The 25,806-nt window shown below is 37.3% G+C and overlaps 1 protein-coding gene across 6 annotated transcripts in view; it reads left to right on the forward strand.

Moving 5' to 3' along the window:
- Positions 1-25,806, forward strand: part of ELAVL2 (ELAV like RNA binding protein 2) — a 140,789-nt gene that overhangs the window by 60,004 nt on the left and 54,979 nt on the right. For 4 of the 6 annotated variants that reach the window (XM_041760475.1, XM_041760476.1, XM_041760474.1 and 1 more), the window contains exons 2-3: positions 10,904-10,994; positions 13,817-14,060. In XM_041760475.1, the coding sequence (XP_041616409.1) occupies positions 10,923-10,994; positions 13,817-14,060 (316 nt within the window). In that variant the 5' untranslated portion in view covers positions 10,904-10,922. The remainder of the gene's footprint in view (positions 1-10,903; positions 10,995-13,816; positions 14,061-25,806) is intronic. The other 2 variants (XM_041760479.1, XM_041760478.1) reach the window with 1 other exon arrangement.

Here is a 25,806-nt window from a genome sequence, read left to right on the forward strand (position 1 = left end):
TCCCAGGATCCTTGAGCCTAAGGCAGATAGATGCTCAGCCACTGAGCTACCCAGGTGCCCCTATTTTCCCCTTTTCCATTACGAAATAACCAGTTTTACTTTGGGACAAATTTATTTCCTTTTTCCTTAACAGAAACCCATCTTCAAACCTCATGCCTTTTCTTTCTTTTTTTTTTAATCATTTACAACTTTATTTTATTTTTTATTTTTTTTATTATAAATTTATTTTTTATTGGTGTTCAGTTTGCCAACATATAGAATAACACCCAGTGCTCATCCCATCAAGTGCCCACCTCAGTACCCGTCACCCAGTCACCCCCCCCCCCCGCCCTCCTCCCCTTCCACCACCCCTAGTTCGTTTCCCAGAGTTAGGAGTCTCTCATGTTCTGTCTCCCTCTCTGATATTTCCCACTCATTTTTTTCTCCTTTCCCCTTTATTCCCTTTCACTATTTTTTATATTCCCCAAATGAATGAGACCATATAACGTTTGTCCTTCTCTGATTGACTTATTTCACTCAGCATAATACCCTCCAGTTCCATCCACGTCAATGGTGGGTATTTGTTGTTTCTAATGCCTCATGCCTTTTCTAATCAAAACAAACAAAACCCATATTCTGCTCTCCTTGAATATAGTTGTTTCTCTTATTATTTCTAGTCATTTAAATTAATGTTAGAATTCTTAATGCTTAAAAACCTTAATTTCTAGTAAAAAAACAAGGAAGTACACAACTGTGAATTGTCTTTTTAGCATTAGTATTCTGTGGCTTGGCAAATTTATGTATACTTTTTATAATTTTTGGAAACATATGTTTCTCATAGTAGGTTTCTCAGCATGGCACAAAACGTGTTTACTAATAGATCCAAAATATCTCTAGATCCTCTGTAAAGGAAGCCAAAAGTGGATAAGCCTATTTTTAGTAATTAATGTTCTTGTGTTTTATCATATTTGGAAATGATTTTGACATTTAATGACTTCATCATTTAACTGTAAAATTTCAGGTTACCAAGATTTGAGATTATTGAAAGATCGACCCAGAACTTTTGTCTTGCTTACATCTGTTTACTTGTTCTCAGTAATTATGTTTAGATTACCTATGAAAATTTCAGCTATCAAGTTATTTTTTTTGATGCCAAGTTTTATAACAAAACATGAGCTTACTTTGACTAATCCAGGAAGAATAAAAGTTATATGTATTATATTCAGTGTTAATAACTCTAAATATGTGTTTATTTTAATTAAGCCTACAGATCTGGATTAGCTTTAGTACTGAATATTTTCCCAAATCCACATGAACTTGAAAAGCATTTAGATTAATTTATATTAGGTTTCTGAGAATTTTAGGAACATTTCAATTCATATCAGCACTTTGTGTTTTTAAAGTCAATTACATGGAGTTCTTTTACAGATAAATTTTTGGCAGTATCGTCTGGAGGTAGAAGATACTGCACATGTATAACATGTGTAGACACACATAAACGTGTAGACACACATAAACATGTAGACAGATGCAAACAGACAGTATAGCTTCTATTTTAAAATTACTGCTATGAATCAGATATAATAATACAGGCACTAATTATGAAAGAAGTTGGATTTTAAGTTTTTCGGGTAGGTGAGATAAATTGAGGTTACTTGCTCAGGTGGCAAAAGCTTTTTATTAATACTTGAAGACATAAAAGAATCATTTTTTCTAAATTTTAATCGATTTTTCCTCTTTTGTTGTCATTAAGAATTATTGTCCCTTGGCACATTTTTTTTTTTTAATGGTCTCGTAACCTTTTTAGAGCAGAAAGACCATTCAGACAGGATTACTAGAAGGAGTACTTAAAGAAGGATAGATGGGAGCAGTAGGAGTTTGCATTCATCTTAGAGTTTTTTGTTTTAGGCATCTCTTGTGTCTTTATTTTTTTTTTTAAAGATTTATTTATTTATTTATTCATGATAGACATAGAGAGAGAGAGAGGCAGAGTCACAGACAGAGGGAGGAGCAGGCTCCATGATGAGAGCCCGACACGGGACTCGATCCCGGGACTCCAGGATCACGCTGTGGGCCAAAGGCAGGCGCTGAACCTCTGAGCCACCCAGGGATCCCCTCTCTGTGTCTTTAATTTGTCATTAGCCTTTTACAATGAATCTTTCAATGGAGCTATTTTGGAATCTTGAAACCTTTTAGAGGCTTCTGCATATCAGTTAAAATAGGTATCCCATTCTATTTGCTTAATCTGAGCCCTTACTTGTAAGTACACCTCTTAAGTAATCTTAACTAATTGGAACATTTCTCATAACAGCCACTGTTATTTCCCCGATGGGACTGGCAGTAGTTTGGTGGGACCCTTAACCATAAGTGGGGTACAACCCATATTTCTGCCTGTGGTAGTTAGGAACCTCTAATCTGACGGTTATTAAGCTAAATTCTCAGGACATAATACAGTGAGTTTCTCTAATTCCAGGTTTTTTCAGTAAGATTTTTTTTTTTTTTAAGATTTTGTTTATTTATTCATGATAGAGACAAAGACACAGACAGAGGGAGATACAGGCTCCATGCCGGGAGCCCGACACGGGACTCAATCCCAGGACTCCAGGACTGCTCCCTGGGCCAAAGGCAGGTGCTAAACTGCTGAGCGACCCAGGGATCCCCGAGATTTTGTTATTTATGTAAATATTTACAGCTTCTGGAATCATAGTTTTTAGACCTTAAAATCAGCAGATATGCTGGGTTGTGGCTTGCTTAACTTTTAGAATTTAAGGATCCTCTTTATTTAGTTTTTAATTTTTAAATTTAATAATAATAATAATAATTATTATTATTATTATATAATTAGAAGCTAAGTCTTTGGATCTCTTGTGGCCAAACTGATAGCTGGAAGGGATGTGCCTCTGGGTTGGGAATTTTGTGATGTTTTACAGTGTACTTCATTGCATGGAAATTTTCTTGAAGTTGGCAGGTGACCCTAGTATAAATACAACCTGTTACTTAACCAGTTAGCTCTTATCCTAACATAGTCTTTTGAGTTAGGTGGTAAACGCCCAGATGGCATTTAAGCGCTACACCTGTACCTACCAACTTTTGTGGTCTTTTCCCCTGAGATTCCTATCAAGGAATCAGTTATTAACAGTTATTAACACTGAATCCTTTACCTACACAAACAAGACACATGTGCAGCTTAACACACTGGCAGTAAACAAGAAATGTTACTGCAGACTGGCCAAGAGAAAGCCCTGTGCACACCACCACCAGTTTCCAGTCTGGAACTGGGGAACGGACTGAACCAGCAGACCTTAAGATTGAGGAGTGTGTACTGGATTGGGTTTCCAAAAAAGGGAGATTGTGGACTGAATCAAGGGCAAGGGGCTTGGGTTCCTGGTGGAACCATCTGCTAGCACAAGCTGACCTGCCCTCAGCTGGAAACCCAGTTAGGTTGTGACCTTGATGCAGAGGGTGGTGTTCAAAAGTAAGAGGAACCTAACGATGGCCTTCGGGAATAGTGAGAAAGACCTAGAACCCAAGGGCTTGCAAGTACTACTCCTGTGTCTTTTTGGTTGTTGTTGTTGTCCCCAAATATCATCAGAAGTTCACTTTGGATCTTGTCACTGCCACCGAGTCAAAAAAAAAAAAAAAAAAATGAATAAACTTCAGAAATCTTACTGTTTTTTTCAGCAGTTCTGGAATTGGGCAGCACCCTATCAGATAGAAGGAAGCTCCACAGAGTGAACAAAGTGGGAGGGAGTCTTTTATAAGTGGAAGGGGGGCGGGGACAAGGGAAAGAGTGGATTACTTACTTCATCTTTCTTTGAGGGACAGAAGGATGTTAGATGGATTACCTCATTAGTGCTCACCAGACAGTTCCAAATTTACTAGTTTTAAGATTGTGTTCCTGGGATAGGTTGAAATTGCAGTTAGGTTTGGAATGAAGTCTTGGTTTGCTGTGATGTGGGGCATAGCACAAGTGATTCCCATTTTGTAACTTTTAAAACAAATAAATCACAGGATTCTTCTATTAATCCATAAGTAAAAGGAAAAATTTTTGACTTAATATTATAAACTCAGTTTTTATGTGTTGAATTTCCTTGAGGAGCTCCCTGCCAACCCCTTAAGACCGCTTTCTATAGAAAGCCATTCCTTTGCTTAATTATCTTGTGTTCTGAGTTCCGTATCTTAATAAATGCACTGGTGGTTGGTGAGCCTGTGAGCAGTTAGAATCAAAGCCAGTTTCTTGATCATGAATTTCAACAGTTTAATGATGTAATTAAAGTAGCACATTAGTAACCTGTTTTCCTCCTGGGTAGATCCTCTGGTGTCACCCTTGTTGGAGTCCTGTCTTTCTGTATCAACGTTACTGCAGTTGTTTCTTGATAGGTCTTCCTGCTGGCAAAGTTGCGGAGTCCTCCCATATAATCATATGTGATTTATTTTTACAGCACCCCCATGGTGTTATGCTGAAAATCTTATGGTGACCTCTGACAGAGTTCAGGACACACCACCCCAAAATATGGTACTTTGGCATATTGAATTTCTTAAGTTGAAGGAGTTTGAGAAAACAGAAACAGAAAGGTCACCCTGCCCACTATCCATCCCCCCTTTTCCCCTGAAACAGGTTCTAGAACTCTTTATGTGAAAGATATTCTCACAAAATAGTGGGAGGAAGGCAGACATTCTTACCAGAGAATGGGAATTGGACTAAGAATAGTACGAACAAACCTTGTTAAACTACTCCTTGTCTACCTAGTCATTTCATCACTTAATACCCTAGCCCCAACCCCTTTGTCCTGTCAAGTTCTTCACAAATTTATTCTTTATCTAAAAGGTGTGAAAGTTTCCTGTTCTCGCCACTACTTTTGGGCTTCATTTCCTTGTGAAGGCTCCCATGTGGGTACATGTAAAAGCTTATAAAATTTTTATGTTTTTTTTTTCCTGTTAATCTGTTTTTGCCAGTCTAATTTTCAGATCCAGCCAGGGACTCTAAGAGGATCTAAGAAACCTTTCTTTTCCCCTACACCTCCGAGGCCCTTTAGGGTCTGGCCTTATTACTTCTTTGACTCCTTCTAGCTTCACCCTAGATGTTCTCTGCCTGGAATGCTCTTCTTCTGGATATCCCCACAGGATGTATTTGTTCACTGTTATATTTTTGATAACCGTAATTTTGGTGCTTAAAACAATGTGAATTTATTATCTTTCAATTATGAAGGTCAGAGCCCCCATAAGTGGGTCTCACTGGGCTTTGATCAAGGTGTTGGTAGGACTTCATTCCTTTCAGAGTCTGTAGGGAAGAATCTGTTTCCTTTTTCCACTTTTTGAGGCTGCACATACTCTTTGGTTAGTGGCTATCCCCCATCTTGAAAGCCAGTTAGTTGAGTCTTTCTCATGCTGCATTACTCTAACACTGAATCTCCATCCTTCCTCCTGTATTTATAACAACTCTTCTGCTCATGCTGGCTCTGCCGGGGTAATGTGGGATAATCTCCTCATTTTGGAGTCATTTGATTAGCAGCCTTAATTCTCTCAATTCTCTCTGCAATTTAAATCTCCCAATTCATGTGACTAGATATTCACAGATTTCAGAGGTTAGAATGTGAACATCCAGGTGAGTCATTTTACCCACCACAGTGGCTAGTTTCTGTCTCTAAACTTTGCTCAGAGTTCACCTTCTCAGGGATGCCTGTTTAATATTGGAAACTACCCCTCCCTACGTTCTCAACCCCTACTTGGCTTTACATTTTCTTTTATTACAAAGATCATTTGTTTATAGCTCTTACACTTCTTTCTTATATATGTTCGTTTGTGGTCTACTGCACACACCTCCTGTTGCAGATGTAGACTGCAGGATTCATCTTCATTACTGTATCTCAAGTACCTAGGACAGTCCTTAGGTCATGGGAGATGTGTATAAGTGTTTGATGAATGAGTGAATGAATGAAACAGTGTGTGAACCTTAAGCAAACCTTTCTCACTAGAGCTTTGCTTTTCTGTTGCCCAGCACTGATGCCTGAAATGGACATAGAATTAAGGGAAGGACTTGGGACTTCTAAATTCATTAGCTTTACTTTCTAGCCTCAAAAGTTTTAATCCTGCCAGCTCTAGAACTACAAAACCTCAGAACAAGTGGCGTCAGAAAGACTCTGTAGTTTGTTTGTAGGAGCCATAAAGGGCCAAGAGACAGAAATGTTGGTGTTCACTGCCAAAGAACATTCTCTCTGTGATTTCTGCAGCTGTTTGGTATATTGTCTCTGGCAGCTCTTAGACCCTTGTTAGCCCAAGGCCAAAAATCTGAACTTGACGAGGCTGAGGAAATCTATAGAGCCTGTGAGGCAGTTAAAATGATTATGGATGTGGGGTAGGAAATTGACAGGGATTCTAGAATTGAGGAAATCACATGAAGTTTAAAACCACAAACCTTTATCATTTTGGGAAGGACAAAGGAAAGTGAAGAGGTTTATAAAGAAAAACTAATGGCTCATTCCTGTAGCTGACACGTCAGCCCCATGATTTTTAGTGCTTGGTTGAGTTCTTCCGTTGCTTAATTCAGTAAAGTTGAAATACATCCTGAAGATGCCATTTTAGTGGGAAAGATAAAAATTATTATGTGGGAATGGTATCTGCTAGGTAGATGGCCCTATCAGCTGCTTACCCAGCTCTCATCGTAAGTTCTCATTACTCTCCTGATAATTTGTAGTGCTTTAGCTCCCTGCCTTGCATACTCCAAAGGAAAATGCTGTTGGGCCAAGGTTTCTGTCTGTATTTTGGTAGTTTCTCCTTTTAAACTTGAGAGACAGATGCCTTCTGTTCACCTTGTAACTTGGTTTTCAGAGAGTTTTGTGGTCAGAGGAAAAAGGCTTTGCACTATCCAGATTCTACACTGGTGCTCTGCTACTTGAGGTATTGAGAGCCTGCTAGCTTGCAAGGAAGTGTCCTAACCAAAGTCACTTTATCCAAGTGTGACTTTTCAAAGTGTGAGAGAAATGCTTACTCTTGACCTTGGCCAAGATTCTTTTTAGAAATTTTGCTTTCCATATTTGCATAAACATTCTAGTCTGTATCAAATTAAAACTGTTTGAGATCCGTAACTTAGTTATGATGCATTTTTAAACACCTTTGTGTTATAAAATCTATTGTTTTTGTTCGTTATTTTTTTTTCCACATCTGCCTCCTCTTCTGCCATTTTCCTCAAGTTAGACCCAGATTCCAGAGGTGACATCTCTGTAACCTTGCTGGCCAGAGGCTTGGAATGTATTTATATCATGTTTTTGTTTTGGCTTCAAGCTTTTTTATAGTTGGCAATTTGACATAATAGACTCTTGAAATAAAAGTACACGAGTGATCACTGAAGATAGTGTCTTTTGTTATGCCATTTAATGAGAATTTGGCTTTTAGTGGGTAAGGGTGGCTTATGGAGTGCACCAAAAATTGAAAATATGCTTTCCTAATTATCTCTGGCTTGGAACACTTGAGGTGGGATAGAAAAAAAGCTATTAAGTTGGCATGCATTTAGGGAGGTCACTGCCCTTGCATGCTTAGCTTTTTAAAACAAACTGTTTTGACCTTAGGTATGTTTTCAGATGCTTAGTCTACACAACCAGGTATGTACATGTGTGGTGGGTATGGCGGGAGGGCCTTCTAGGCAGATGGAATTATATGAGCAAAGCCAGAGAATGAATGTACAGCTTCACAAGTACTGGAGCTCTGAGGGACAAGGAATGGTTCAGATTTTTAGGTGATTGAATATGAGCTGGTGAAAGAAGTTGTAGAGAGTCCCAGGTGCTTATACTGTTCATACTTAGTAGTTTGTGCTTAATTTGATAGACAGCCGGGAGCTATTGTGGGTTTAGGAAAATCCATTAGGGAGTAGTAGTGTTAGTGTGGATTTGGATGATGAGGGACCTTTGGGAAGGCTATGTAAGTGGTTCAGATGATTCAGATGATGAAACATGAGGGCCCAGACTGGGATGGTAACCATGATGGTGGAGATGCACAGGCTTCACCAGGTGATGTGCAGTGGTCTCTTGGCAGTCTGCTGTGACTCTAACCTCCAGAGGTCTGTTCCTTAAATCAGGTGGAATCTAGGACTTGGAAACCCTTTTTTCCCTTGTAGACCTGTACTTATTAATGAGCATTCGCAGAATATATTTAGGATGTTTTCGATTTGCAGTCTATCTTGTTGGGTGGCTGTCTTGTAAGAGGTTGAAAATAGGAAGAACACTGATAAACCTTAGTTTTCAGAACTCTGTATTAAAATAGGAACTTCTGTTTTTTCTCATGTGACCAGAAAATTGTTGGTCCCAGATAGGAGAAATCAAGCAATAGCGTTGGTTTCCTAAAATCCATTATTGTAAGAAACTTTAGAAGTTTAAGTACACAAGGATGTCTGGGTGGCTCCGTGGTTGAGCGTCTGCCTTTGGCTCAGGGCGCGATCCCTGGGTCCTGGGATCAAGCGCAGCATCAGGCTCCCGCGGGGGAGCTTGCTTTTCCCTTTGCCTGTGTCTCTGCCTCTCTCTCTCTGTCTCATGAATGAATAAATAAAATCTTTAAAAAGTTTAATACAGAGCAGCCTGGGTGGCTCAGTTTTTTAGCACCGCCTTCGGCCCAGGGCCTGATCGTGGAGACCCGGGATCAAGTCCCACATTGGGCTCCTTGCATGGAGCCTGCTTCTCCCTCCGCCCTCTGTCTGCCTTCTCTCTCTCTCTCTCTCTCTCTCTCTCTCTCCCCCTCCCTCCCTCCCTGTGTCTCTCATGAATAAATAAAATCTTAAAAAAAAGTTTAATACACAGTGGACCATTACGTTAAAAAAAATCAACTTTTATGGAGTTTTGGAAGTGTGAAGACAGAGAGCCCCTTTCCCCCAATAAAATCATGATTCCACTAAACCAACACCTCATCATTATCTTTTGGAGCCCAGAGAAAGTTTAGAATATTCTAGATCTATGCCAAAGTGCCTTTCATAAATTAGTACATGGAAAAAAAGCAGTCTTAATTGGCACAATTGATGTCTAAATTAAGATGTGAACATATATTGAAACATTATTTTTTAAGCTTTAAAATGAATAGTTCTGTGTTGTTGGAATGTACACCCCTCTCCCCCTTTCCAAAGAGTTTCAGAGCCAGTAGAATCTATAAATAGTGCAGGCCGGTTGTCTGTGGTAGATTGAGTAGAGCAGAATCGCCTGTCCTTAAGTGAAGGGGAAGTAGCTTTACATTTTTAGTAACTGAATTGTTGGCCAGCATAAAGGTAAGGGCCATGTGAGCAACTTATTTATAACTTTCCATAAAGGTATGTGTCTGCCTCAAGCAGAGAAACTGTCTGGGGTGCTTGAAATGTAAAAGTGCAGTAGAATCATTTTCCATACACAGCCTTCCTAGCTAGTTGGTGCAATAAAGTGATTGTTCACATCCCTGGGGCTTTCAGAAAGAGGGATGTCAATAGATTAGCTTATTAGCGTCGTCTCCTATGGAATAGAAGGGACCAAGGCCATTAAATGTGAATCTGTGGTTTTATGTAGTGAAAAATGTTCAGATATTAATTTCCGAAGGTATTCAGGACATACATTTAAGCTTGGTTTAACCTCTTGGGTGTGGTCCTGCCTCTTCTACCCATGTGGTCTAACCATGATTAGGTTCTTGTCAAAATATTTCATGGGTATAAAAAGCACTTTATCTTTTCACAGGTTTAGTTCAACTATAAGTAGGTTTTTTGTTTTTAAAGTAAACATAGAATCAGACTGAATTATAACAGTGGGAGAAGGGAAGAAGTGTAAGACATTTTCATGGCATCCTGTAAGGAGTATGTTAAACCCTTTTGGTAGATGCCAGAAAATGGAATCCATTGTTACATGTTAATTAATGTCATTGGTCACATCAAGAGTAAACCACTTATAGCCAGGTTTAAGTAAGGATGAAATTTTTATAATCATAAATACCCAAGTAAAAGATGTTTTTGGCTCTCCTTTGTCATGTGTCTGTTTTTAGAGATTGAGTTTTTCTGAATATTCTGTTGGCCATTTAAAGGATCTGCCTATATGGCTAAAATGTAAACTTTGGCTTTTGTGCCAATATTGTGGCTCTGTTTAGTATTTGGGCAACTTGTAATAAGTGGTAAATGGCTCATTAACTATATTGGAGGCCTCATAGCAGCACTAATTTCAAATCGTGCTGCGTTTACAATTTACATATTAAAAAATGTTCACTTGATTTTGTTCAGGGACAAAGCTGACATCCTATATAAGCATTACTCCAAACAATCCTATTTATTGGTCCAATTATTTCAATTGAAAGATGCTGGTTTACTGCCTCTTAGTATATGTGAACAATTCTCAGTGAAACTGTTAGAGATCAGTTGGACTATAGTGTCAGAATAAAACCTCACAGGGTTTCGATTCATTTTTAATTTTAAGTCCCAGGATTAAGGATCATTTATAGTATAATGTAACAGTATGGGCAAATATAGTTTCCCTTACTGCCTTTCTGATATTTTTGGGAAAGAATGCTTTTCTGCAAAGCATTCACTTATGAATTGCATGACTGCCTTTTCTCACTATAAATTTCATTCACATTTCTTTCCTTCTCCCACATCCTTAAGAGACAGGACAGCATGCAGTGTTTTGCTTCATTTTATCATTTAAAAAATTTTTTGAGATGTGGTTTAAGGTAGTTCTTCAGGATAGATGTCAAAGTAACTAGTTAATACTGTTTTAAAATCAGGCTCTTAATTAAAAATGCTTAATTTGTGCAAGAAAACTACATGTTAAAATGAATTTGGAAAGATTAGATTGGAATTGCCTCAAATTCAATTAAGCCACACTGCATGGACGTGCTGGGAATATCAATACAATCACTGTAAATTTTGTACAAACTGATTTGTTGCATTATCTTGCTCATCTAACATACGGTACTTTTTGTGTCCATATTGCAGACGGCAACTCCAAACTAACATGGCAGTCAGACTGTGTGATGTGGCTTCTCTGCTTAGAAGTGGTTCGTGGGCAGCAGAGCCTTGGACTGGGGTCTGTGGGATTTTTCTTAAATTCTGTAGGCTACTTTTTTTTTTTTTTAGCATGTTGCAGGAGTGCTGAGGCCATACCAAACACTTGAACTTTTCATTTGGCATACTAATTATTCTTACATTTAACCTATTGTGGTATGGCCATCATTAGGACTTTGAAAGCACATTGCAATTTTAACCATAGTGGTATATGTAGCATCAGAACCATGCTTTTGTATGTAACTTTTTATAATCTGAATTAGGATTTAGTGCAGACTCAAAGAAAAGAGTGACAAGCTTTTTAAAAAAAAAAACAAAAAAGTTTTGGTATGGTCTGAATACTAAGTTACCGTAATTCTTTACATTCTGTTTACTATGTATTTTTTTGGTTACTAAATTTTGAAGTTATTTACAATTCCTGATGCTCAAAAAAAAAATTGTTGAAATTGTAAATCTGGCTGAAAATTATTTGCCCAGTAACTGTTGAAAGAGTTTGCATTCTGTGAACAGTTGTGTTGAGCCTATCAATGGAATATGCATTATTTGTAAAATATAGCACATTAGTATCATTTTATTCTGAGCAGATGGTCCTATAGCTGAGAGATGCTGTAATTTTCAGTGCACACAGCCTACTGCAGCTGTTCACTTGAATGTTGGCTTAGGAGCTCATTCTTGCCACCTGAACATGGAAATAAATGTGCAATTAAGTGAGGAGTGTTTGTTGTCCTTGCTAAATCCTGCTAATTTCAGTCAATGAACACTTTATATTTCAAATGCCATCCCAATGAGTTAAGTCCAAATCTCATACTTGGGGTTCACATAGTTTCTACACATACCCTAACTTTTGAATAACGATTCGTTTTAATTGGCCTTGGCCACTTTCCTCTTGCAACTCATTGTTTTCATAAATCCTGGGCAAAGATAATCCCATAAGAGTTTTGCTGTGGAAAGTGACCCACAGCTAATATTCTACAGACTGGAACAGTTACATACTTTATTAGGAAATTTGAAAACTCCTTTCTCAGTTTCAGATAAATTTGTTAATTAGAATAAAATGCATGTCTTGAATTGTTTCAATTTTTTTTTCCTACAGATTTCCAAAGATTTGTTTTCTTTTACTCCTTTAAGTATTCCTTAAGAACACTTACACAAAAGAGGTAGCATGCAGTTTTGTGGGGGAAAAAAAAACCCATTTCTTTGAAAAGGAAATGCAGTCATGGAGGGTTGTAGGTTGTTTGATATTTGATAGGTAGTCTAGATTTTGTCTATTTTTTTAAATCAAGATAATGCTGATTCTTGTCCAGTCTGACCAGTCTTAATCTGGTCAGTTGACCAGTCTCAATCTATCCTATGCTGCCTTCTTTTATAAACATCTCTTGGCAGTAGAGATTTCTTTCTGTATGCTTATCCAGTGTTGTGCCCTTTTATTTTTCATAGGCAATATGCTTTTTAAAAGACTATTTTTCTCTTGTCGCACTCTTTCCCTCTACTTTGCTTTTTAAAAATTTTGCCTCAAATTCTTTGCCTTTTATATGTTAGAGAACTTCCCTAAAAGTAGCATTCCATCAATTCAGAATTGTCAGTTTTGAGAAGTAGTTCTTTGTGGAGATGAGAGCTGTATTGAATGAAATATGGAGCATAATTCTTTCAGTGATACTTTGATTTTTGGATTCCCCCACAATCTTGCTGTCCAAAGTAGATAGCTATTGGAAGATGATTTTAGAAAATTTGGGGCTGCGGTTTGTGACTCTTGCTCAAAGAGCATAGCATTGATTTTTAGAAAACTGGATCCAAATTTGCTTGTAAGTAGATTTTTAGAGTAGCCTGAACAGTTTGAGGCCATTTCCCCCAAGTCTGCTATTTATTCTATATTTGGAGTTTATAGGTACCTTATTACTTGCATTTCAACAGGCTTATGTGCTCAAATGAGAATTCCTTGGGCTGGTCTGTTTGCAAAAGTTGAAATATTTACGTTCTGCTGAGCTGGAGAGGTTTTTGTTTTGTTTTTTTTCCCATTAAAGTTAGAATCAAGGCAAAATGCCATATTGAATTGTTTGGGGATTCTATTTTGATGCTGTAGACCAGGTGCCTTGTTGGTGATCTTTAGCTGCCAAGGTTGACAAGAATGGCTTGTTAGATTCTACAAGGTACACTAAGTACTCATAGCTTCTTTTCCAAGTTATCCTACAAATCCTTTTCATTCCCTAACATTTAACATCTGATATTTTTCTTATTTCTTACCAACAGAAGAGGTATAAGATATTGTCAATCAAAAACATTTTCAATATGTAACCAAAACAGTACATGTTGACAAATTTATATTTTTTAAAGTACTCTTGCTCCTTGATTTTAAGTTAATGGATGTCTGTCAGTTTTAGAATATTGAAACTCTTAGGCTAACTGCAAATCTCTTCAGAGTTAGGAATGCCATTTTTTGGTTTGTTTTTTGGTAGCATGTTAAGCACTTCTGTTTTGTAGTATGATTTTAGTCAGGGTTTAATTCTGTGCCCTTTGGTACTAAATTTCCTCAAGTTTTTGGATATTGCAGGTGAGTAAGGGTATGTGAGTAGACCCAAAATGCGGTTCTAGTAAATGTTTAACATTTACAGTGTGCTTTTATGTGCATGTATGGAATATGTATGTGAAAATATAATTGTGAACTTAAATTGACTAGCTTAATATGTGAAGTATAAATTAGCGTAGGTGTTTCACATTTTGTTGAAGCTTTATTGTAATTTCAGCAGAACGACTTGTATTTAGTGACAAGTATTTACATTCCTGGTAGGAATCTCTAATAGTTTGTGAAATATGAATTCTGACATTTCTTATTTTCTCTGTTTTTAGCAGGTAATTGCTGCCATGGAAACACAACTGTCTAATGGGCCAACTTGCAATAACACAGCCAATGGTCCAACTACTATAAACAACAACTGCTCGTCACCAGTTGACTCTGGGAACACAGAGGACAGCAAGACCAACTTAATAGTCAACTACCTTCCTCAGAACATGACACAGGAGGAACTAAAGAGTCTTTTTGGGAGCATCGGTGAGATAGAGTCCTGTAAGCTTGTAAGAGACAAAATAACAGGTATGCAGTTTTTCATAGATTATTCACTTTTAAACAGTGTTTCAAGTGTGAGAAAATAATAAGTTTACCGCTTGTAGATCATTCATTGGTACAGTTTTACACATCTAGCTACACTCTGTTACTAAATCAGCAGCATGAAACTTTAAGAGTTTTGTTTTCCTTTTAAAGTATAAAATATTTTTGTGGGCAGTATATATTATAACTAGACTTTTATAAATCGCGTGCTGTACACTAACATCTTTCAAAAATGTTTTAGAAGTGTCTCTATGGGACAGAAAGTGTCATGTTGAACTTTAGTTTTTAGTTCCCTGAGCTTATATGATGTAGCATTTTAACAGTGAGGTAGAAGAAGAATATTCCATTTGGGAAGAGGAGGAAATCTCTTAAAATGTTTTTTCCTTTAAGTCTGTATAGTTCTGCTTATAATATGTGTGACAAAATAAATGGTAATATTCACACTGTCAATGTATAAATATTTGCACTGATAAAATTTGCATGTAGCAAGATCCTCTGTTCTATTCCTTGGTAAGGATAGGAAAAAGTGGTATATGAGTATTCCTTTTATCATAAAGGTAAAAATGAAAGGATAGGTAATTTGAATTTTGAATATTGGGTAGTGGAAAATATCCTTAGTATTTTGTAAGATTCGACTAAATATTTAGAATAAGCCAAAACCTGATTGAGGAGCAGGTTCTTGGGATATAGGAGTTAACATTTCTTGCGGGAGTTGTTTTCAAACACTGAAAATGTAAGAAGTTAATTGTAGAAAGACAAACTTTCTCACATTAAATTTGAGTGATGGTGTATATTAAATTGCTTTACATGGCTTTATAACTCAAACTATACAAACCAAATAGGTGAAATGGGCAAAGAAGCCCTAATGGCAGTGAGAAGAGTTTGACCAAGAGTCTGAACTTCAGTCCTCTGACCTTGGACAAATCAACTCTTGGCTTCAGGTCTCCCTTGGTAAAATGAGGTAGAGGGCAAAGAAAGGGGTCACGCTAGGTGATTTGTGAGGTTATTTTTGTTGTTGTTGTTTTACTTTAATTAAGATCATACCATTAGCTGTTCTTTTAACAAGACAGCAGGATTTATTGTCTCCAAGGTGAATGAGAGCTATCACCTCAGCTTGGCCTCATAATCCTATTTCTTTGAGGTACACATTGAAGCTCACAGGGAGAACATATTTAAGTCAAGTAAAAACTCAGTAAAACCTGGTTGTCGGGATCCCTGGGTGGCGCAGCGGTTTGGCGCCTGCCTTTGGCCCAGGGCACGATCCTGGAGACCCGGGATCGAATCCCACATCGGGCTCCCGGTGCATGGAGCCTGCTTCTCCCTCCGCCTGTGTCTCTGCCTCTCTCTCTCTCTCTCTGTGACTATCATAAATAAATAAAAAATTAAAAAAAAAAAAAACCTGGTTGTCATCAATCTATACTGAATATTTATATTTGAACGAATATTTATATTTGAACTAATTATGTTACTTAGATATTCACCACAGTATCATTAGGAAGAGTTGGTTGTGTCTTTATGAATAAATAAATAAAATCTTAAAAAAAGGGAAGAATTGGTTGTTTTTGTTATTGAATAGTGATAATCAAATGGAAAATATTTTTCCATTTCTTTCCCCCAAATCAGTGTCATCAGCATACATTAAATTTATAAACAGTTTTTGAACAGTTGAAATGTAGAGAACAAATGGCTCTTGATACATTTGTCCTGACACACTAAATTTTATTACTATCTTTAGGAAAACAGTTTCTTCATACACGAATTTTGTAACCTCTTTGACATGAATGTGTGATAAATGGTATAAAGGCCATGACATCAATGATATGATTTCTGGTTTGATTATTTAGTAACTGTTCCTACCATTTAAGAAACAAAACAAAACAAAACAAAAAAAACAAAACCAAAAACTTGAACTAGGTATATAAACATTGAATTTTTTTGTTATGATAGTGGGAATAGATAAAAATATGAAACAAATCTTACATCCTTTTTATTAGGCATCTTCTGCAGAAAACATTTCAGAGATTTTTTTTTTTTGAAGATTTACTTATTTATTCATCAGAGAGAGAGAGAGAGAGAGAGAGAGAGAGAGGCAGAGACACACAGGCAGAGGGAAAAGACAATGAAGTTTTCCACCATGGTAAAATTTCTGTTTAAAACCTCTAGTAAGCAAGTGGAGTACCCAAGAAAATCCATAGTGGCCAAGAGCGTCAAAAGATGTTTTCTAAGCTTCGTTCCAGGAGACAGTCTTATTTGTTCTTCAAAGTAAATGTTTCATTCACAGATAAGTTTGAGAAATGCTGCCCTTCATAGTATTGTATTCCAGAGCCAAACTGCAGATCCCTAGCATATTAGAAAACATACATTAAAATCCTGCAGTAAAGAAACCGGTTTTCCAGCCTTACTTGACCTTAGAACTCATTTGGGGAGATATCTCCCCAATACTAGATATCCATAGAGCATATAAAAGCTTTTGCTTGAAAGCTATTGAAATCATTTAATGACTTATCAGACACTCTGAAACTCTTCTGTATCAGAGTATGAGCATGTTTCATAAGTGAACATCCATGATAACTGTATATTAAAAAGATGAGTAGGTAAGTAGGTAAATAACACAAAGGGACCTACCTCTTCTAGTAACCCTGTTTTTGACTTCGTCTGTTGCCATCTTATTCTTAGTATGGGTTAAATGGTGTTTAGAAGGGTCTGAATCATTTAGTTTCAAAGCGTACATTTAGATTTTTAATTCTGAATTTCTTAGTAAATATTTGTATTGAACAAAGGATAGTCTAGTAAATGGTAGATTTCTAAAACTGGAATTTGAATGGCTGTACTTTGTGAAGTCGGCATATCGTCCTAAGAAGCTACTATTAACGTATCTAGAAAAACTGAAAGAGGGACGCAGGGAGCCTGCTTCTCCCTCTGCCTATGTCTGTGCCCCTCTCTTTGTCTCTCGTGAATGAATAAATAAAACCTAAATAGGAAAGAAAGAATGAAAGAATTTGTAAGGATTTGGACCCTGCCCTGTGCTGTTTAGCATTAGCCAGCTGATGCAGTTTCTCAGTACACATTTTTATTTATTTTAAAGATTTTATTTATTCATGGGGAGCAGGGGGCAGAGACACAGGCAGAGAGAGAAGCAGGCCCCATGCAGGGGGCCTGATGTGGGACTCCATCCCAGGACTCCAGGACCACGCCCTGGGCCAAAGGCCGGTACTAAACCACTGAACCACCTAGGGATCCCTTCAGTACACATTTTTAGGGTCAAGTTTGAGGGTCTAATTATCCAACTTACCCTACCTCCTGGGGAACTACTGGGCCAACTCTTTGTATTCTGATTTTGTAGGAGGTGAGCATTAACTGTCTGGGTTATAAGAAAACAATGAGATCGGTCCTTGGGAAGAACATTTAAATCATTCTTTTCTCATTTTTCTTAAGTCTTTCTTTGTTTAAATAATGCTGAATTAGGAAACTGTGTCTCAGGTTAAAAGAAATCGAGTTAGGAAAGTATGTGCCTCTTTCCTAAGTTCTAAAAGAGAGTATATAATTTTTAGATTGTGTTGTTGGCAAATTAATGTCACCATTTTGATAGAATGAGCTTTAGAGAAATACATTAAGACACCTCTTTAGTGGTAAATACAGTAATCTTCTCTTTAGCCTAAATTCTATTTATTATGTTGTTTTTCAGGCCTTTGCTTTGGGCTCGTGCCCAGCTTTAGGCTTCATCCCGTTTCCTGTCTATAGACATTCATCATGAGAAGCTACTGCTACTTGTACAGTTTAGCTGATGTCGGTCCATCTCTTTGAGTTTATGCACTTCAGAGTCCTTGACACCTGCTGATGCTGCATTCTAGAGGAGTGAAATAGATTTTATGATGCAAGGAATGAGTAATAGTGTGTCAGAATCAGAAGTGTCCTTGAAACGACCTTAGCCAACTCTATTTAACAGGTTATCTGAAGCCCAGGTTTGTTTAAATGATTGACTAGTCCAAGACCAATGGCTTTTAAGTGATAAAGCACGGACCAGAATCCTGGTTTTCTGATTCTTTCTTGGGACATTTCCTCTTTGCCTCTTGTGAGAGGCCAGAATTCTTTAAAAAAAAAACTAACCACAGGAACAACTGATGAATTTGTAGTGAGACACATAACTTGAACAGATTCACTAAGGGGCATCTTTTGGTAAGTGTGTCGTCTTCAGAAGGGGAATGAGAGGTTTTTGAGAGTCCAGGACTGAGGGAATACATAGAATGAAGGAGAACATCCATACTTCTCTACAAACTTTGTAGTCTGTAGTTGTGAATTTTGGATATTCCAGCTCAGTGTTTCTGAAATCTGGCTGCCCATCCTCATGTGAGGGAGTTTTTAAAAATACAGTTTCTGGAGACTTTTGGGAATCTGTTGTCAGAAAGCTCCCCAAGTGATTTTGATGGGTAAGTGAACAGTTTTGGGAATCAGCCTTTTGAACTATAATCAGTAGTTACCTGCATTGGAATCATTTGGGATGATGACCAGAAATGCAGCTTTCTAGGCCCTGCCCAGACCTACTGAATTACAATCTTTGAGGTAAGGCCCAGAATATTCCATTTACCTGGGAGTTATCCACTGCATTTCCTGAGAAATTTGCAAGGAGATAGAAGCAGAAATTTCCAGTTTCCCTGAACTCTGGTTGGAGGTGGGTGGGAGAGTTGTTATAACTGCAGTTCCTGAACTATGGCAAACTGAGTTTCAGGTGTGGTCCTCTCCCCAGTGGTGGTTTCTGATGCGTTAACTCCTGGGGTTTAGGTCTAGGGATGTGTAGTTTAAAAGTCATTTACCACTCAAAAGCCTGTCTTTACTGAACGTCCAGCCTGTCCCTGAAAGGTTATGTGTATGCACATGTGTAGTTTTCAGAACACCAAGATAGCTTGTTCTGTTATTGTTGTTTTTCCTTTCTTCTAATAGAAGACAGAGAGAAGCGTAGTTAGTTGAAGCCCTCTGGAATGAGTGGTGCTTCTTTTTATTTTGGTGTGATGTCTTCAATCTTATTCTAGGAATTGTTTGAGTGGGATCCTATGCTGACAATCCCCTGCCCCTGAAAGTCAGCTGCTAATTACAATCTTTTAGACAAAAGTAATAAACAAAGACTCAGACAAATAAAAACTATAGGAGACCCAAGGAGGGACTTGGCCAGTGTCCCTTTATCTGTATGGTAAAATCTTTTTTTTAATAGGAGAGTTCTTAGCTAGACTTAAGTTTCGTTTTTTTTTTTTTTTTTTTTGCTTCCTGAGAATATTCTCTCCTCTTTTTAAAAACAAGTACAGGCTTAGCTTTTCAGGATTGAAATAGTAAGATGCATTTTTATTTTTCTAATACATACCTTCAATATTAATATTTACTGTGACGAAGTCAATTATAGCCTCAGGCTGTTTGAATGAACATTAATTTGAAAAGGTGGGTTGTTTGTGTCTGTTGCAATCCTAAGGTCAGCTGTTCAGTGTCCATAGTATCAAAAGATTAAGAATTTTGATTCAAACAAGCAATTGAAGAGAGGCAGAGTGGGTGGGTGATTGGTGGTAGCTTAATAAACACCTCATATTGCAGGCTCTGGGTATTTAATTAGAGATTTAGCAGAAATGGGTGGTGTGTGCTCAGGCTTTCACAAAACAGGGTAACTTGGGTCTACTAGATAAATGCTTTGGTGGTCCCTAGTGAATCAACTGTGGAATACAATACATTTGAATATGGCTATTTTCAGATTTTAGTGGCTAAATTTGTATGAGGTGAATTTTGTAGAAAATGAATTTTTTTTTGTGGTACTGAAGAAACTTTATATTTTTAATTATGTTGTTAATTGCACCGTTGTCTTTTTTGAAAGGTCATGGCTAATCAGTCATTTAAAAAATTTGTTACCACTATAGAAGCTTTTTATAAAGTTTTGGGGAAGAAACTTAAAATTCTTTTATGTTCATTTTTCCACTCAAACCTTGAACCTAGCGTTTTATAGAACGGAATTCATTGTCAGCATTGAGTAGTTTAGATGAAGAACTTTAGGGTGATGCAATTAAAATTTGTCAAACTTAAGAAACTAAAGACAATTCTTTACCATTATCAGGGAGGAAAGTCTTTTCCATAATTCTTAGTTTAATTCACAGGCCCCCCAGGGACTGAACCTAACAAAAGATAGATGATACAATGTCTCGTCAACTATATCTCAATAAAACTGGAGTGGGGGGATTAACAGAAGAGGCGCAGTTTTCATTAGTATTTTATGTACACTGGGGTTCACAAAAGAGAATTGAAGTAGAAGTGGTTAGATTTGGGGGTTTATACCCTTTTACCAAAGGAAAGGGTGTTTGGGTTTTGAAGCTTTGATAGACTGTGGGAAAGTGATCAGGCATTACATGGGGGGTGGGTGGGTGGGTGGGGAACTAATAGAAGGTATTGAGATATTTTAGCAAGGTTTGTTTGTACGTTTTGGTGCCAGCTCTCCATCTCGGGTGGTGGAAGTTGCTCTCCTCTTTATGGCACAGGAGCAGGGGACCTCTTCACAAGGGCAATTTGTGACTTCTTTGTAGGCAGAAAAGGATAGGGAAGAGAACTCTCTGTGTCTGTTGATTCGTAATTGCCTTCAGCTCAAAATAATCTTAGGCCAAAATGGCATATTTGCAGTGGTATCTTCTTTAGGACCTCTTTATCATGAGATAAATTAATTTTCAGTTAGCACACCTAAACAGAAAACCTTCTTCTTCTTCTGTGGATATCCTATGATAATGCAACCTGAAATGGCTAGTTGCTGGGAAGAAAAGATGGCATTGTGAAGGTATAGAGAAGTTTGAAACAAAACCATTGCTGATTAATTTGTCAATCATCTGGATTTTAGCTTCTCTTGATTTCTTGATGTTGATATTTGTGTTACTTTGTTTTATTCTATTAGAAGGAAGTGAAGGAAAAGTATTGCAGCTTCCTAGTGCTGATTACACATTTTACAGTAGCTTTTAAAGAATATTTACGGGAAAATGAGGTTGAACCTATTGTGTATTTTTATTATTTTTTTTAAATGTATTTATTTATGATAGTCACAGAGAGAGAGAGGCAGAGACACAGGCAGAGGGAGAGAAGCAGGCTCCATGCACCTGGAGCCCGACATGGGATTCGATCCCAGGTCTCCAGGATCGCACCCTGGTCCAAAGGCAGGCGCCAAACCACTGCACCACCCAGGGATCCCTGAACCTATTGTGTAAATGAGGTTTATGAGTTTTGATTCTATGCTTTGTTGACCCGTATCATCACCAGGGCTTCTAGAATGATCATGGTTGTCTTATCAATAGATTAAGAACATGCATTGAGTGCCTTTGACTTGATTCCTTTATGACTTTGGTATAAAACACAAGCTTTGTTAATGTATTCAAATTCATAGAAAACACAAAGTTCATCTGTAAGGAGTCCTCCCCTTAAAATTTAGTGTCCGTGTTTGTGTGCTCTTTGCTATACCAGATCTTTCACACTGTTTTTTCTAGTTTTTGTTTATTTCTGCATTAGGAGATTGGTAACATAGAGTAGAAACCACTTTCAGTTTATTATGCAGTGGCAGTCCCTGTAATGATGGAAAAATGTAGATTAGAAAGAAGATGGTGATCTAAATGGGAGAAGATAAAGAGCAATTAAATTCTGATGCAGGATTTCTTCCTTCTGTAATCCAAAGAATGTTAAAATCCTGTTTCTCTTTACCTATGAAGTTGACTCTCCCTGTCCCTTTTTTGATGTGATGGATTTTATTTCAGTCTCATCTATTACGCCACCTTAGCATCAACCTTTGTTTTTTAAACTTTCGAAATTATGAATAGAGCAAAGCATTTTGCTTTTGCACCTGTTGGAACATTTCCTGAACAGAATAGTTGATCATTGAAGCTAAAACCATGCTTCACAATTCATCAGCTTCTTCTTAGCTTGTTCTAAGTTAATTGACTTTCAGTGGAGCGCATTGCTACTACTGAATTTTGAGAGCTGTGGAAACGCTCAGAGCTTGCCTTTTCAACTAAAAAGGTCAGCTTTAAGAAATATTTCCTGGCATTTTACTTGTGTCGTTTGATTTGTGAGGCCTATGCAGTGGCTTTAGTAAGTATGTTTTACTCCTTAAAACGGGGTTTTGCTTTTTAAAGTTTTACAATGTCAATATTTTGACACCACTGAATGTCCTTTTATTGGTGATAGTATCTGTCATCAACTATATATGCTGGAGAGCTTTAAAGTTGTAAAGCAGCATAGGCTCAGGTCCTGGTCCCAGGGTTCTGGGATTGAGAACTTACTGCATCAGGCTCCCACGGGAGCCTGCCTGTCTCTCTGTCTACGTTTCTGCGTCGCTCATGAATAAGTACAATCTTAAAAAAAAATATCTTAGACATCATGTTTAGCTAATTGAGGATGGGTCATTCTGTATTGTTCTAAATAGGAGCAAAGAATCTTACTCTGTATGCCTCCTTCACTGGGAAAAAAAATGCAAGATAGAAATATTCAATTTAAACTGTATCCATAGCATTCCTTTGTATCTTTCCATGTGAAATGGACTTGAATGTAGTGGTAATAGGATTTACCAAACCCTTATGTACACTAGGCTTGTTATTTGCTTAGCTTGGGATCAAGTTCTCAGGATTAACATTGAAACAAAATGCCTGCTACCTGCTACTCCCCAGCTAGGGAGGAGGCCTAAGGAGGCTATTTTAGAGGTTTTAGTCTAGAAAGAATGTGTTACACTTGGGTTCATATCTCAGTGTAGCCACTTACTTGTAATGTAGCCTTATATGAGCTATTTGACTCCAAAGTTGAGTCTTTTTTATAAAGTGGGTAGCACACAGGGTGCCTGGGTGGCTCAGTGGTTGAGCATCTGCCTTTGGCTCAGGTCTTGATCCCGGGGTCCTGGGATCAAGTCCTGCATCAAGCTCCCTGTAGGAAGCCTGCTTCTCCCTCTGCCTATGTCTCTGCCTCTCTCTCTGTCTCTTATGAATAATAATAATAATAATAATAATAATAATAATATAATTAATAAAGTGGGTAGCACACAGTCTGTCTCTTATGAATAATAATAATAATATAATAATTAATAATAAAGTGGGTAGCACACAGGTATCTCTCTCCTGTCTCCCTTCTTACCAGTTAATACACATTCAGACAATTGCAGACTTTTTTTCCTTAGGTGAACCAATTTTTGAAAAAAATCTTTAAATAGATGTTGCCTTAGAATTCTTATAGTTTCTCAGACACGATGTGGGAAGAACCCAAAGCTAATGTTCTTTTTCTCTGCTTTCTAGGTGATTTGACCAAGATAATTGATTTTCTAGAGGTGGGATGAAGTGGGAATAGGAAGTTCAAGGCAGGACTTGGGAGCCCAGAAAGATGATTAATGATACTCTATCAGTCTCTGTGAACTAGAGTGCTGGAGTGTGGAGTCATTGCTGTGTGTGGTATTGTGTGCATGTTATTCAGAATGAATGAGCTTGACTTAAAATATGAAGGTTTTCTTTGTTGAGCTTCCCCAGTGGACTGTTACTGGCCTGGAAGGTCAGCAGGCTGTTAAATTGAGTCAAAAGGTATTGGTTAGATAAAAACTGATACTTGTTTTTACTTTGAGGGACACCTTCTTTAAAATTAGTACCCCTTTAATATAAACTGTAAATATTATTATGAAATATTCTGATTTCATAAAATAAGACATTCAAGTAGGGAAATGCAGAGACCTGTGTGTTTGGTTGTTAGGCCCAGAATTCATGTAGTGTTAGCAGATCAGAGGACTTCATAAAAAATATTGGTATCCTTTTATTTCTGTTGGAATATTCATTGAAAATGTTTAAAGCTTTGCTTCTATTCAGTCATCACAGACTTACAGATTTCAGTTTGTGGGGGGGGTGGTGGCGATTTCCACGAGGGCATGGTTAACTTAGCAGATGCAATTTTACATCTTGTTTTCCTTTTTTTGTTAAAACCGTATGCATATTGTGAATTAGAGTTTATTTTTAGCTCTTAATGAGTTCTTTTCTCATCATTGTACTTTTTGTTGGAACTCTGTTTTCTACATAATGCTTTGGTTTTGAAGGGGGAGTGTATATGGCTCACAAGTCCTGTAATCCACCCCCAACCTCCTGTCCAGCTTCAGAGAAATTTGCATTTTTGCATTTGAGGTGATAGATCTTGTTATTTTTTACTTTGTAGAGTAGATGTGGTCTTGTCCTTGACACTTCACAACCTGTTTGACCTTCTGGCTTTATTTTGAGAAAGTCAAATTCTCCTTTTAAAGCAAGGTTTAAAGGAGGCAAAGTAGCTCCAAAACAGGCAAACCAGAGTCCTTTCATTGTATTCAAGGTCATTGGAACCTGAGGGAACAATTTTATTTCCTCACATTTTGATGCTTTAAATCTAGTCTTCAGGGGCCACTGGGTCAGTAACACAGTGGCCTCCAAGGCACTGTTCTCGGAGTCCTCTTTCCTAACCCTCATACAAATCCCCGAGAGCTTATTTCATACCACCGAAATGCATTCTATAGGTTGGTTGTGGTGTGTCAGATCTGTTGTCCCACTGAGTTAGTGGTTTACATTGTCAGTATCAATGGTTTTTGGACAGTCTTTAGTGTTGTGGGTTTTTTTTGTTTGTTTGTTTGGAGAAAATAAAATTCTTGCTTTTTCTTTTTTTTACAGTGCTTTTATTTTTAACTAGTCCCTAATGCAGAATTGTAACTGTAATTGTTTGAAAGAATTATCCCATTGTCGGTTTTATGTTCTCACCCTGCAACCTGTTAAGATATTTATGTAAGCTTAAAGGATTAGAATGGGAATCTGTTCAAGAAGCTTTCAGTGGAAACATGACATGGGGGTCTGGAGGTGCCCGGCCCGGCCCAGGGTATCACCAAGTTTTAAGATATGATACTGAAAGTCTTTCATTGGCCTGTAGATTCTACATTTAGAAAAAACAGAATTCCTTTGGGGATTGTAATATTCTAATATAGTTCCTGGTCACTTTTTGTTTCTGTAGAAATTGTACTTCTTTTAATTTAGATGAGAATTACAGAGAATGAAAGTGAAGGGACAAGTTAGCATTGTGAGCAATAATGGAATCCAGGGTCTTGGGGTAACATACAAGATTGGAAAGTTACTATGTCTGATAAGATTTTTAATTTGGTGACAGTCATTTAAGATAGGATAGCTCATGTGAGTTATCACTAAGATTAACCTTCAGTTCTTTGTTTTATGAATATTCAATCAAAAGTCTTGAGAATTGCTAGGAAAGAAAAATTCTGGGTTAATTTCCATGTTTTAAGAGTGCAAGGACTAAAATGAAGACATTCAGGTAGCACAGAAGAGCATAATTGAATTGTTTAATTGTGTGTTTAATGTAATCTTTCATAGTCTGGAGGCTTAAGAAAAAGAATTTGTCCCTCTCCCTTTCTTCAAAAGAAAGCTGTTTAGAGCCAATCTTTATCTCAATCTCAACTAATCTCAGAGATATCTGAAGTTTTTATACCTTTACAATTTAATATATATATATGTATGTGTATATATATATATATATATGTATATATATATATATATATAAGCTAAAGCTTTTAAAACACAGTATAAGTTCTACTTCCTTTAGTCTCAGATGTCATTTTTTTTAGAGAGGAGTGGAGATCAAGAACCCAGGTACAGAACGGAAGGCTTTGGGTTTAAGAGAGATGCATTTCAGTGAATATATGTTTTCTTACTAGGAAAATATTCTTTGAGGAAAA

The sequence above is a fragment of the Vulpes lagopus genome, chromosome 7 (genome assembly GCF_018345385.1).
Source record: "Vulpes lagopus strain Blue_001 chromosome 7, ASM1834538v1, whole genome shotgun sequence".
Classification (NCBI taxonomy): domain Eukaryota; kingdom Metazoa; phylum Chordata; class Mammalia; order Carnivora; family Canidae; genus Vulpes; species Vulpes lagopus.